At 37.4% G+C, this 14,398-nt stretch overlaps 1 protein-coding gene across 1 annotated transcript in view; it reads right to left on the bottom strand.

The window, feature by feature from the left end:
• Positions 1 to 1,835: 1,835 nt before the first annotated feature.
• UPRT (uracil phosphoribosyltransferase homolog) overlaps positions 1,836 to 14,398 on the bottom strand; it is a 32,774-nt gene continuing 20,211 nt past the window's right edge. The window contains exons 5-7 of the mRNA XM_059050473.2: positions 6,635 to 6,796; positions 5,205 to 5,303; positions 1,836 to 3,047 (exon numbers count right to left, since the gene is read on the bottom strand). Coding sequence (XP_058906456.1) covers positions 2,941 to 3,047; positions 5,205 to 5,303; positions 6,635 to 6,796 — 368 coding nt within the window. The 3' untranslated portion in view covers positions 1,836 to 2,940. The remainder of the gene's footprint in view (positions 3,048 to 5,204; positions 5,304 to 6,634; positions 6,797 to 14,398) is intronic.

Consider the following 14,398-nt stretch of genomic DNA (forward strand, 5'->3'; position numbering starts at 1 on the left):
ATCAGGAGGACATAACAATCCTAATAACAGAGCTTCAAAATACATGAAGGAAAAACTGATAGAACTGAAAGGAGAAACAGACAAGTCCAAAATTTTAGTCAGCTATTTCAACACCCCTCTCTCAATAATTGATAGAATAAACAGAAAATTTGTAAATAAATCAAAGACCTGAACAACACCATCAATCAACATGACCTAAGTGACATTTATAGGACACTCCACCCAACAACAGTAGTATACACATACTTTTAAAGCACACCGGGAAGATTTACTAAGAGAAACTATATTATGGGCCATAAGACAAATAAATTTAAAATTGAAAAGGATTCAAATTATATGATGTATATTCTCTGAATTAAATTAGGAATCAATACCAAAAAGAAATCTAGAAAATCCAATAAATATTTGAAGATTAAATAGCACACTTCTAAATAGCCCTAGATCAAAGAAGGAATCAAAAGGGAAATGAAAAAAGTATTTTGACCCAAATGAAAATGAAAACACAACATATCAAAATTTGTGGGGTATAACCAAAACAGTATTTATAGGGAAATTTGTATAATTAAATGCTTATATAAGAAGAAATGTCTGAAATCAAGTTGTGGCCACCCAACCAGCAACATCAGTATCATCTAGGAACTTAGACATGCAAGTCCTTGGGACCTACTCCAGACCTACTGAATCAGAAACTCTAGGTGTGAGGCCCAGCCATCTGTGGCCCTCCAGGTGATTCTGATGCACATTCAACTTTTGATAAACACTCATGTATACGGCTTGTTTTTATTGTGTTAGGGTTTCTTTCTTCAATAAGGAATCTACACAGTTTATACTGTTGTGAAGTTCATGTCATTAAAAACAATCGTTTTGAATAGACTGTTAATTTTGTGTCATTTAGAAATTTTCCTGGGTTCAAAAGAGTCCTGCAACTGATTAACCCTACAAATAATGCCTCATTTGCTAAAAAGATCCAAACTTCAAAAGACATAGTTGCAACTGCTCTTGAAATCTGCAGAGGGGTAGAGGACAATCACCAGTGGGAAATGTGACCCCACTGAATAATTCCTACTGCTTAGAGTAGGAATTCCATTTATGTGGGAACCAAATGTAGTCAATTCCCAATCATGTTCAGTGTTGAAAAGGAACAGACACATTAAATTTAAATGGCTGATAATATAAAATTAATTTGCTTGAAATATCATTTTATACCTATACTCAAATATGAATTTGTCTAATGTTCTGGAAAGTCACTTCAAACAAAATATTGAAACCCTAATATAAGCACTAACTCAGAAGCACTGATTCCTACAGTGGTAGACATCACCTTTCCAAACTAATTCAGTGCATCAACCTGAAGCAGATCTGGTCTCTATCTAAATTTGCTGGCTCACATCTTTCCTGGGACAAGGAGATAAAGATCTTGGTTTTAATGGTCTTCAGTTAGAGCTTCTGCTAATCAGGAATAAACAAAATCTACATTATATCAAAATACTTAACTGACAAATACAGATGATAATTTCAACAAGAACATGAGAGCAACATTTGCCTTGGAAGAATTGTAATATGGGTAATCTATCAATTAATCTCAGTTTATTATGATAGTCTTCAAAAATAAAGGGAAAAATATAGTGAAGTCCTTCTAGGCTCCAAAGGGAAAATGCAGCCCATTCTACACCAGCTTTCCTTCCTTTCCCTGAATCTTTATTGACTTCTGTCAGCTTTGGTTCTTTCTAAGAAACAGTCTTCTGTTCTTTTCTGTTTTTTTTTTTAAACAGAAGCCCACAACAGCTGCCTATGGGGCTATAGGAGTATAATTAATCAAGTAATCAGCCAGCCACCATTGTTAAAATGTTTTAATATCAATGTAAAATGAGATCAGGGTTTTACAAGCAAGTTTCAGAACACGAACATCCTTTCCTAAAATGATTTCTCTTCCTTTCAGAAGCCTAAATATGAACACATATAAATCTTAGGGATTTTTTTAATATCATGGTATTTTTCCCATTTTAATACATCTACAGTTGACAAACATGCAAAAGAACTAAGTTCCAAATCAAAGGCCTCTAGTCGAAACATCCAAATTAAAAATGAAGCATTTTAATTTACTTATTGGCCATACGCCCAGCAAGAAACCATCCTTTCCCCCACACCTCAGAAAAATCACCACCAATTCATTTCTAGGGCATTGACGGCATTAACAGTATTTAGCCCTCCCTTGTCAACATCCAGACACCCCTGGTTCAATCTAAGCAAATTAATGTTACAGTTCCAGTTGCTGTAAATACCCCACCATCGTCTTCACTGCATTACACTTGACAAGGCACCTACCAACAATGCACAGGGTAGGAAGTGAGCCATGAAGAACATAATGGCTTAAACGAAGAGCTAACTGTATACCCTGGATCTGCCAACTGAGTGAGGACATTAATGGAAACATAAAATTCTATGAGGCATTCTTTTTTCATCCTCTCCAAGTTACCAGTGTGTATTGTACTAGGAAGTAAAGAGTAGAGGAAGGTGACAACAGCCACATACATGAAATCTCCCTAGAACTAAAAGCAAACTAAACAAAATGCAAACTAGAGTGGGCCAATGAACTGACTCCCATTTGGGTTTTATTTGTGACTGCAAGCAACCTCTAAACTGAGGTTTATAAATTAGGGAACAGTTTCAATGCACTGATGGATCAGCAATTTGCATAAGAACATTATTAAAATATTTTTGAAGAGTTGCGTGTGCTTCATTGCTGAATATGGTGCCAACAGTCAAGAGATAACTAAATAAAAAAACAAACCTCAAGTATTTCCTTTTAATATACCCACTTGCAAAAATTACAAAGTATCTTTATCACAATTTTCTATGTCATTCCTCAAGTGAATTAGTCAAACAGGTAGAAACTCATAACTGTAATATTACAGAATAGAATAATTTTCCTTCAATAACTTAGTCTGTTCCAAAGTATTTCTGTCCGAAATGTGTAGGCGCAACAGGATGAACTTCAGTAGTTAAAATTGTGATCTCTGGAAACTCTTGAATGATTGATTTGGCACCTTCAAAAAATAAAAGAGAATTGTCATTATGGCAGAATTTTTTGATAACATTACTTGGAATTCAGTAATTTTATAATCAGTCACTAGGTCTAATATTGACAGAAGACCAAGAGCAATGACCTTTGGACACATAGTCAGACTTGGTTAATCTCTTAGTTTATATAATGTCTGTATCTGAAAAGTTTTGATAGTAGTCAGACTATGTTTCTACCCACTCACTAAAAAATTCTTAGAATCAAATTGTCTTCTATCCAAGACTTAAAAAATATATTCAGTTATAGCAACTTTTCCCCTGAAGAGTCTTTTTTTGTTTTATTTTAAAGGTAGCTGGAATACAGAGAATACAGTCCTTTCTGGAAACAGGATCATACATAAGATGCTGGTTTCTCAACTGGAACACTGTTGAAACAAGTGCAAAGACTTCTTTGTTATGTTAGAGAAAGCTAGCTTTTGAGAAGTTATGACTCTAGCTTGGGTGGGGAGGAGATGGAGGAAGAAAGGAAAGGGACTAGCTAGGATGCCAGTCAAACTAAAAAGCCATAGCAAGGCTGCCATGGAATAAGATTTTTTCATCTATAATGTCAAAGAATTAGTATACTATTCTAATGTATACTATTACAACTAACACGGTTACTTTCCTAGTCCCAAAGACAGAAAACCCAATAATTATTTGGTTATCTCAATGTTTACAATGCCACCTCTGTTATATGGATGGATAACCAAGCAAATTACCCTTTGTCACCATCAACATTTGAACTACAGGTAATTTTTTATTATGAAACAGCAAAATAATCAATGGCATACTAAACGCAGCCCTCCCAGCTGGTTTCTCTGTAGCCTCTTCAGGGTTGGCCGGGACTTGGAACCTTTGGAAATGAGGAAACACCCTAACTAGAAGCCACATACTTCTCTTTCTTTTCAATTATGAAACAAATACAAATTCATTGTAGAACATCTGGAAAATACAAAAGAAAAGCTTAAAAAAGAAAACGAATCATTTAGAATCCAACTGCCCTAAGACAACCACTATAAATATTATGTGATTTAAAATGAAAATTGAAATAGTATTGTGCATCTGTCTAGCCTTTCATGCTGAGGAAAGATTTATTAGGTCCCATCTTAATCCAAGTCTGATTTTGGTAGTCATAATATGTATTAGTCATCTCTAAACTTGGTGATGACATTTTATACTATTCTAATGTTGTTTATTCCGCTCTTACATTTACCAGATTTTTTGATGTCATTAAATATTTTTTCAAAAACATGATCTAACAGTTATATAATATTACATTCTTTGAATAGACAGTTGACCCTTGAACACCATGGGGGTTAATCCACATATATAACGTATAGTTGACCCTCTGTATCTGCAGTTCCTCTGCATACATGAATTCAACCAACCATGGACTGTGTAGTACTGTAGTTTTCAGTATTGAAAAATATCCACATATAAGTGGACCAATGCAGTTCAAACCCATGTTGTTCAAGGGTCAACTGTACATTTATTTAACCATTTCCAAGTAAGTCATTTATATACTTTCAAATTTTCTCTTACATGAAATACAGCTCTACAGTGACTATCCTAAATGCTGAATTTCTACATGCCTTTATGATTATTTTCTTAGGATACTTTCACAATCGTCTTAGATTACATGGCAAAAAAAACTAGGGTCTTAAATTAGGCTTACCTCTCTCAGGAAATGGAGGACACAAGTTCTTTCATTGCGCCCTTTGAGCAGAAGTCTCACTTTACAAACTTTTGATCTTTGCTTCACACTACAAAGCTTACTTCAGTAAGACCATAGGGCTAGCTAGAACCTCAAGTTTCTTGCTGTTTGAGAGCAGTTTTCAGGCTCAGGTGGGGAGCCAGGAGAAATAGTGACCTTTTAGCCATTTGCAAGCTCTACTCAAACAGGGCCACCATGAAAACAACTGCAATCCCCTTCAATGGAGTTAGCTCATACTTCTCCATTTGAATTTGAACAAGAGTAGAATGGTGTAAAGTATTACCACTAAGCTTAGATATGACGAACACAAGTTATAACTACCAAAATTCAATTTAGATTTAATGTGGAAGCAAATGAACTTTTCCTCAGGATGAGAGGCTGGGCAGATGTATACATAACCACCCCATGACCATCCAGAGCATGAACTCACCATGAGGAGTGGAGAACAGACTGAGTAGGATAATAACACTAGGTTGAACTCCATGTTCTATGAGAACCTTTACAGCTTCAATTACAGTATTTCCAGTGCCTGAAATAAAATGACAGCCAAATGCATTGGCAACTTTAACACTCATCTCAAAATGTCTTTGAATTTCTTCGAAGTAAAGGCAGTTTAGAAATGTAACATAAGATACTACTAGACACCCTGAGAAAACCATAATTCAAAAAGAGTCATGTACCACAATGTTCACTGCAGCTCTGTTTACAATAGCCAGGACATGGAAGCAACCTAAGTGTCCATCAACAGATGAATGGATAAAGAAGATGTGGCACATATATACAAGGGAATATTACTCAGCCATAAAAAGAAACAAAATTGAGTTATATGTAGTGAGGTGGATGGACCTAGAGTCTGTCATTCAGTGAAGTAAGTCAGAAAGAGAAAAACAAATACCATATGCTAACACATATATATGGAATTTTAAAAAATGGTTCTGAAGAACCTAGGGGCAGGACAGGAATAAAGACACAGATGTAGATAATGGACTTGAGGACACGGGCAGGGGTAAGGGTAAGCTGGGACGAAGTGAGACAGTGGCATGGACATATATACACTACCAAATGTAAAACAGATAGCCAGTGGGAAGCAGCCACATAGCAAAGGGAGATCAGCTCAGTGCTTTGTGTCCACATAGAGGGGTGGGATAGGGAGGGTGGGAGGGAGACGCAAGAGGGAGGAGATATGGGGATATATGTACATGTATAGCTGATTCACTGTTATAAAGCAGAAACTAACACACCATTGTAAAGCAATTATACTCCAATAAAGATGTTTAAAAAAAGATACTGCAAGACAAAGCTTCATTTCAAGGTTCCTGTTTTTATCAATGATGTTATTTTCAATAACAGACATAACCCATATACTTTTCAGTTTTCAAATGCACAACAAGCCCTAAATTCGTTCACTATTTGAGATATCAAATATAACACCCACTCACCACCCCCAACCCCAGGATCTGAGTAAGCTTAGGAAACAGACTAGAATAGGAAAAAAATATTACCTCCAAAGAGGATAAATCCTTGAGAAAATCATTGCTATACTCACTGGGCTAGAGAAGGGACATATTTCAATGTATTTTCTGTGTTCTATATATTTTGCTTCATTAAATCCTTTGCTTCAATGTGTTAATTTTAAGATAGAAGTTTTTGGAGCTAATAAAGTTTGACTAATGTGTATTCTCTTATTACACAATAAAAATTCCCCAGAGAACTGCCCAGGACAACTCCAAATCAAACTGAGAAAAACAAAAAACACATTTAGAAATGGTTTTTGCCTTTATATAAGGGTACCTAGAATGCAGGCACTAAGTTGAATTTAAACCCTAACCAAAGGTTACAAATTAAACACAAGTCACTCACTGAGAATCGGATACATCAAAAGGACTTTTCTCCTGTAAATATCTGGGGGGAACTTGGCATAATATACTTTGGCTCTTTGTGTCTCCTCATCACTCTGAATCAGGATCTTTCCAATTCGTATGGATCGACAGCAGTCTCGTAAACCTTGTTCCATTGCCTCACCTTGAAGAAGGAAATAAAAAAGAAGGAAAGAGGGATTAGGAGGAGATACATTGAAAGTCCAAGAATGGACCAAAGCAGAGTTTTTGACTGTTATTAATACAATAAATAAAGACATTGTCAAAATGGAAGCAATTCTTCTTAAGCTAACAGCTTTTACTTCTGATATGCTCATATTTTATACGTAGTTCAGGTCAATGAAACTAGGGTAAGCTAGTTTTATTGCTGGCTTGCAAGTTTAGAGCTGTCATGCTTCCATGATTACAGCAAATAAAGTGTTTTATTAAGCTGCTCCTTGAACTTTTCTAATATCAGGAACATTTTACCCCTATTATTTTAAAGAAACTGTGTTACTTTCATCTGACAAAAATATAAAATATTTATGGAAGAATGGGCACTACAGACCAAAGGCTCTCCATTTAGATTAAGTTGGCATCAAGAGATATCACTTAGACCCAGCAATGACTTCAATGGCAGAGGCTTTACTGGAAAACAGTGAAAAAGTAATATATGTTCCCTTTCCCCCCTAAAGAACCACAACCAACACCACCACCACACCCTTGGTTTCAGAACACAGAGCTATTTTTGAGTCTGAATTCCTTTAAGGAAGTGTTTGCTGAAGGTCAATCATTTTCATAGCATCGTCAAGATTTTAGGCCACAAAAAATTCTACTTTTATGGTTACTTAGTTAATATTTTTCATTAAATTAACTGTTTTTTAACATCTTTATTGGAGTATAATTGCTTTACAATGTTGTGTTAGTTTCTGCTTTACAACAAAGTGAATAAGTTATACATATACATATGTTCCCAAATCTTTTCTTTCTTGCATCTCCCTCCCTCCCACTCTCCTTATCCCACCCCTATAGGTGGTCAAAAGCCACCTAGCTGATCTAACTGTGCCATGTGGCTGCTTCCCACTAGCTATCCATGCTATATTTGGTAGTGTAAATATGTCCATGCCAATCTCTCACTTTGTCACAGCTTACCCTTCCCACTCCCCATATCCTCAAGTCCACGCTCTAGTAGGTCTGTGTTTTATTCCCATCCTACCCCTAGGCTCTTCATGACATTTTTTTTCTTAGATTCCATATATAAGTGTTAGCATACAGTATTTGTTTTTCTCCTTCTGACTTACTTCACTCTGTATGACAGACTCCAGGTCCATCCACCTCACTACAAATAATTCTGTTTCATTTGTTTTTATGGCTGAGTAATATTCCATTGTATATATGTGCCACATCTTCTTTATCCATTCATCTGTTGATGGACACTTAGGTTGCTTCCATGTCCTAGCTCTTGTAAATAGAGCAGAAAAGAACATTTTGGTACATGACTCCTTTTGAATTACGGTTTTCTCAGGGTATATGCCCAGGAGTCGGATTGCTGGGTCGTATGGTAGTTCTATTTGTAGTTTTTTAAGGAACCTCCATACTGTCCTCCGTAGTAGCTGTATCAATTTACATTCCCACCAACAGTGCAAGAGTGTTCCCTTTTCTCCACACCCTCTCCAGCATTTATTGTTTCTAGATTTTTTGATGATAGCCATGCTGACTGGTGTATGATTGCAGTTTCTCATTGTAGTTTTGATTTGCATTTCTCTAATGATTAATGATGTTGAGCATTCTTTCATGTGTTTGTTGGCAATCTGTATATCTTCTTTGGAGAAATGTCTATTTAGGTCTTCTGCCCATTCTTGGATCGGGTTGTTTGTTTTTTTGTTATTGAGCTGCATGAGTTGCTTATACATTTTGGAGATTAATTCTTTGTCAGTTGCTTTGATTGCAAATATATTCTCCATTCTGAGGGTTATCTTTTGGTCTTCTTTATGGTATCCTTTGCTGTGCAAAAGCTTTTAAGTTTCATTAGGTCCCCTTTGTTTATTTTTGTTTTTATTTCCATTTCTCTAGGAGGTGGGTCAAAAAGGATCTTGCTGTGATTTATGTCATAGAGTGTTCTGCTCATGTTTTTCTCTAAGAGTTTGATAGTGTCTGCCCTTACATTTAGGTCTTTAACCCATTCTGAGTTTATTTTTGTGTATGGTGTTAGGGAGTGTTCTAATTTCATACTTTTAGATGTACTTGTCCAGTTTTCCCAGCACCACTTATTGAACAGGCTGTCTTTCCTCCATTGTATATTCTTGCCTCCTTTGTCAAAGATAAGGTGACCATATGTGTGTGGGGCTTTCTATCCTGTTCCATTGATCTATATTTCTCGTTTTGTGCCAGTACCATGCTGTCTTGATTACTGTAGCTTTGTAGTATAGTCTGAAGTCAGGGAGCCTGATTCCTCCAGCTCCATTTTTCGTTCTCAAGATTGCTTTAGCTATTCGGGGACTTTGGTGTTTCCATACAAATAGTGAAATTTTCTGTTCTAGTTCTGTGAAAAATGCCAGTTGTAGTTTGATAGGGATTGCATTGAATCTGTAGATTGCTTTGGGTAGTAGAGTCATTTTCACAATGTTGATTCTTCCAATCCAAGAACATGGTATATCTCTCCATCTATTTGTATCATCTTTAATTTCTTTCATCAGGGTCTTATAATTTTCTGCATACAGGTCTTTTGTCTCCTTAGGTAGGTTTATTCCTAGATATTTAATGCTTTTTGTTGCAGTGGTAAATGGGAGTGTTTTCTTAATTTCACTCTCAGATTTTTCATCTTTAGTGTATAAGAATGCCAGAGATTTCTGTGCATTAATTTTGTATCCTGCTACTTTACCAAATTCATTGATTAGCTCTAGTAGGTTTCTGGTAGCATCTTTAGGATTCTATATGAAGAGTATCATGTCATCTGCAAACAGTGACAGCTTTACTTCTTTTTTTCCGATTTGGATTCCTTTTATTTCTTTTTCTTCGCTGATTGCTGTGGTTAGAACTTCCAAAACTATGTGGAATAATAGTGGTGACAGTGGGCAACCTTGTCTTGTTCCTGATCTTAGTGGAAATGATTTCAGTTTTTCACCATTGAGAACAATCCTGGCTGTGGGTTGTTCATATATGGACTTTACTATGTTGAGGAAAGTTCCCTCTATGCCTACTTTCTGCAGGGCTTTAATCATAAATGGGTATTGAATTTTGTCAAAATCTTTCTCTGCATCTATTGAGATGATCATATGGTTTTTCTACGTCAGTTTGTTGATGTGGTGTATCACATTGATTGATTTGCGTATATTGAAGAATCCTTGAATTTCTGAAATAAACCCCACTTGATCATGGTGTATGATCCTTTTAATGTGCTGTTGGATTCTGTTTGATAATATTTTGTTGAGGATTTTTGTATCTATGTTCATCAGTGATATTGGCCTATAGTTTTCTTTCTTTGTGACGTCTTTGTCTGGTTTTGGTATCAGGGTGATGGTGGTCTCATAGAATGAGTTTGGGAGTGTTCCTCCCTCTGCTATCTTTTAGAAGAGTTTGAGAAGGATAGGCGTTAGCTCTTCTCTAAATGTTTGATAGAACTCGCCTGTGAAGCCGTCTTATCCTGGGCTTTTGTTTGTTCGAAGATTTTTAATCACAGTTTCAATTTCAGTGCTTGTGATTGGTCTGTTCATATTTTCTAGTTCTTCCTGATTCAGTCTTGGCAGGTTGTGCATTTCTAAGCATTTGTCCATTTCTTCCAGGTTGTCCATTTTATTGGCATAGAGTTGCTTGTAGTAATCTCTCATAATCTTTTGTATTTCTGCAGTGTCAGTTGTTACTTCTCCTTTTTCATTTCTAATTCTATTGATTTGAGTCTTCTCCCTTTTTCTCTTGATCAGTCTGTCTAATGGTTTCTCAATTTTATTTATCTTCTCAAAGAACCAGCTTTTAGTTTTATTGATCTTTGCTACTGTTTCCTTCATTTCTCTTTCATTTATTTCTGATATGATCCTTATGATTTCTTTCCTTCTGCTAAATTTGGCATTTTTTGTTCGTTTCTCTCTAATTGTTTTAGGTGCAACGTTAGGTTGTTAATTCGAGATGTTTCCTGTTTCTTAAGGTAGCATTGTATTGCTATAAACATCCCTCTTAGAACTGCTTTTGCTGCATCCCATGGGTTTTGGGTCGCTGTGTCTCCATTGTCACTTTCTTCTGGGTATATTTTGATTTCGTCTTTGATTTCGTCAGTGATCGCTTCGTTATTAAGTAGTGTATTGTTTAGCCTCCATGTGTTTGTAGTTTTTACAGATATTTTCCTGTAATTGATATCTAGTCTCATAGCGTTGTGGTCGGAAAAGATACTTGATATGATTTCAATGTTCTTAAATTTACCAAGGCTTGATTTGTGACCCAAGTTATGATCTATCCTGGAGAATGTTCCATGAGCACTTGAGAAAAATGTGTATTCTGTTGTTTTTGGATGGAATGTGCTATAAATATCAATTAAGTCCATCTTGTTTAATGTATCATTTATAAGTTGTGTTTCCTTTTTTATTTTCATTTTGGATGATCTGTCCATTGGTGAAAGTGGGGTGTTAAAGTCCCCTACTATGACTGTGTTACTATCGATTTCCCCTTTTATGGCCGTTAGTATTTGCCTTATGCATTGAGGTGCTCCTATGTTGGGTGCATAAATATTTACAATTGTTATATCTTCTTCATGGATCGATCCCTTGATCATTATGTAGTGTCCTTCTTTGTCTCTTGTAATAGTTTTTATTTTAAAGTCTATTTTGTCTGATATGAGAATTGCTACTCCAGCTTTCTTCTGATTTCCATTTGCATGGGATATCTTTTACCATCCCCTCACTTTCAGTCTGTAAGTGTCCCTAGGTCTGAAGTGGGTCTCCTGTAGACAGCATATATATGGGTCTTGTTTTTGTATCCATTCAGCCAGTGTGCGTCTTTTGGTGGGAGCATTTAATCCATTTTCATTTAAGGTAATTATCGATATGTATGTTCCTATTACCATTGACTTGTTTCGGGTTTGTTTTTGTAGGCCTTTTCCTTCTCTTGTGTTTCTTGCCTAGAGAAGTTCCTTTAACATTTGTTGTAAAGCTGGTTTGGTGGTGCTGAAATCTCTCAGCTTTTGCTTGTCTGTAAAGGTTTTAATTTCTCCATCCAATCTGAATGAGATCCTTGCTGGGTAGAGTAATCTTGCCTGTAGGTTTTTTTCCTTCATCACTTTAAATATGTCCTGCCACTCCCTTCTGGCTTGCAGAATTTCTGCTGAAAGATCAGTTGTTAACCTTATGGGGATTCCCTTCTGTGTTATTTTTTGTTTTTCCTGTGTTGCTTTTAATATTTTTTCTTTGTATTTAATTTTTGATAGTTTGATTAATATTTGTCTTGGCGTATTTCTCCTTGGATTTATCCTGTATGGGACTCTGTGCTTCCTGGACTTAATTAACTATTTCCTTTACCATATTAGGGAAGTTTTCAACTATAATCTCTTCAAATATTTTCTCAGCCCCTTTCTTTTTCTCTTCTTCTTCTGGTACCCTATAATTAGAATGTTGGTGCATTTAATGTTGTCCCAGAGGTCTCTGAGACTGTCCTCAGTTCTTTTCATTTTTTTTCTTTATTCTGCTCTGCAGTAGTTATTTCCACTATTTTATCTTCCAGGTCACTTATACATTCTTCCGCTCCAGTTATTCTGCTATTGATCCCATCTAGAGTATTTTTAATTTCATTTATTGTTTTGTTCATTGTTGCTTGCTTCCTCTTTATTTCTTCTAGGTCCTTGTTAACTGTTTCTTGCATTTTGTCTATTCTATTTCCAAGATTTTGGATCATCTTTACTATCATTGTTCTGAATTCTTTTTCAGGTAGACTATGTATTTCCTCCTCATTTGTTGGGTCTGGTGGGTTTTTACCTTGCTCCTTCATCTGCTCTGTGATTTCTGTCTTTTCATTTTTCTTATCTTACTGTGTTTGGGTTCTCCTTTTCGCAGGCTTCAGGATCGTAGTTCTCATTGTTTTTGGTGTCTGCCCCTGGTGGCTAAGGTTGGTTCTGTGGGTTGAGTACGTTTCCTGGTTGAGGGGACTAGTGCCTGTGTTCTGGTGGATGAGGCTGGATCTTGTCTTTCTTGTGGGGAGGTCCACGTCTGGTGGTGCGTTTTGGGGTGTCTGTAGCCTTATAATGATTTTCGGCAGCCTCTCTGCTAATGGATGGGGCTGTGTCCCTGTCTTTCTAGTTGAGAAAATGGTTTTAATTTTAATTAAAGCACCTTTAATTAATTAAGCACCCTCTTGGTGCTCTAGCTCTAGCGGGCGGCACAGGCTCCCGGGAGGGGAGGTGTGGGGAGTGACCTGTGCATCCTCACAGGCTTCTTGGTGGCTGCAGCAGCAGCCTTAGCATATCATGCCTGTCTCTGGTTTGCGCACTGAGAACTGTGGCTCGCACCCATTTCTGGAGCTCGTTTAAGCGGTGTGCTTAATCCCCTCTCCTCGCACACCAGGAAGCAAAGAGGGAAGAAAACGTCTCTTGACTCTTCAGCAGCTCCAGACTTCTCCCGGAGTCCCTCCCAGCTAGCCGTGGTGCACTAACCCCTTCAGGCTGTGTTCACGCTGCCAGACCTCTCCCTCAGATCCGACCGAAGCTCGAGCCTCAGCTCCCAGCCCCCGCCCATCCCAGCAGGTGAGCAGACAAGCCTCTTGGGCTGGTGCATGCTGGTCGGCACCGATCCTCCGTGCGGGAATCTCTCTGTTTTTCCCTCCGCAACCTGTTACTGTGCTCTCCTCCATGGCTCTGAAGCTTCCGCCTCTGCCACCCGCAGTCTCTGCACGTGAAGGGGCTTCTAGTGTGTGGAAACCTTTCCTCCTTCATGGCTCCCTCCCACTGGTGCAGGTCCTGTCCCTAATCTTTTGTCTCTGTTTATTCTTTTTTCTTTTGCCCTACCCAGTAACGTGGGAAGTTTCTTGCCTTTTGGAAGGTCTGAGGTCTTCTGCCAGCGTTCAGTGGGTGTTCTATAGGAGCAATTCCACATGTAGATGTATTTCTGATGTATCTGTGGGGAGGAAGGTGATCTCCGCATCTTACTCTTCCGCCATCTCTCAAATTAACTGTTTTTGTTTACATTTATTTTAAAAGGAAACTTTATATCACTAGTGAAAATATAAAAACAGTTTCTTTCTATTGGGTATGAAAATCAACCAATTGCTATTAAGGTTAAAAACACCCTATCTATGCATAACCCCCAAGGTCATCCTGTATACACTAGGGGTGCGAGGACCATGCTGCTGCCTTTAGGGCAGAAGCTGGACTAAAACAGAAGAAATTGTGCCTTAAAAGCCCATCTCCATTGTCTTCAGCTGTTTTAAGAGGTTGAACAGCATTGTCCTGAAAATCCTATTGTTGCTTAAGAGCTACCTTCTATAAAAAAGGGAGCTTAAAGCTCCTATTTTATCGGAGATATTCAATTGTTCACAAACAGAACTTCATAGCCAGATAAGCAAAGGGAATGTTTATATGTGAAATAAAAATCCAGGGACTTCCCTGGTGGTCCAGTGGTTAAGACTCCATGCTGCCACTGCAGGGGACACAGGTTGGATCAGTGGTGGGGGAGCTTAAGATCCCACATGCTGCGTGGTGTGGCAAACACAACAAAACAAAACAAAACATCTGTTTCCAATGCAAGCAAGTGGGGCTTCTACCATACCTTGGATCTTGTACAAAGAATAATTA

This window comes from Kogia breviceps, chromosome X (assembly GCF_026419965.1).
Source record: "Kogia breviceps isolate mKogBre1 chromosome X, mKogBre1 haplotype 1, whole genome shotgun sequence".
NCBI lineage: Eukaryota > Metazoa > Chordata > Mammalia > Artiodactyla > Physeteridae > Kogia > Kogia breviceps.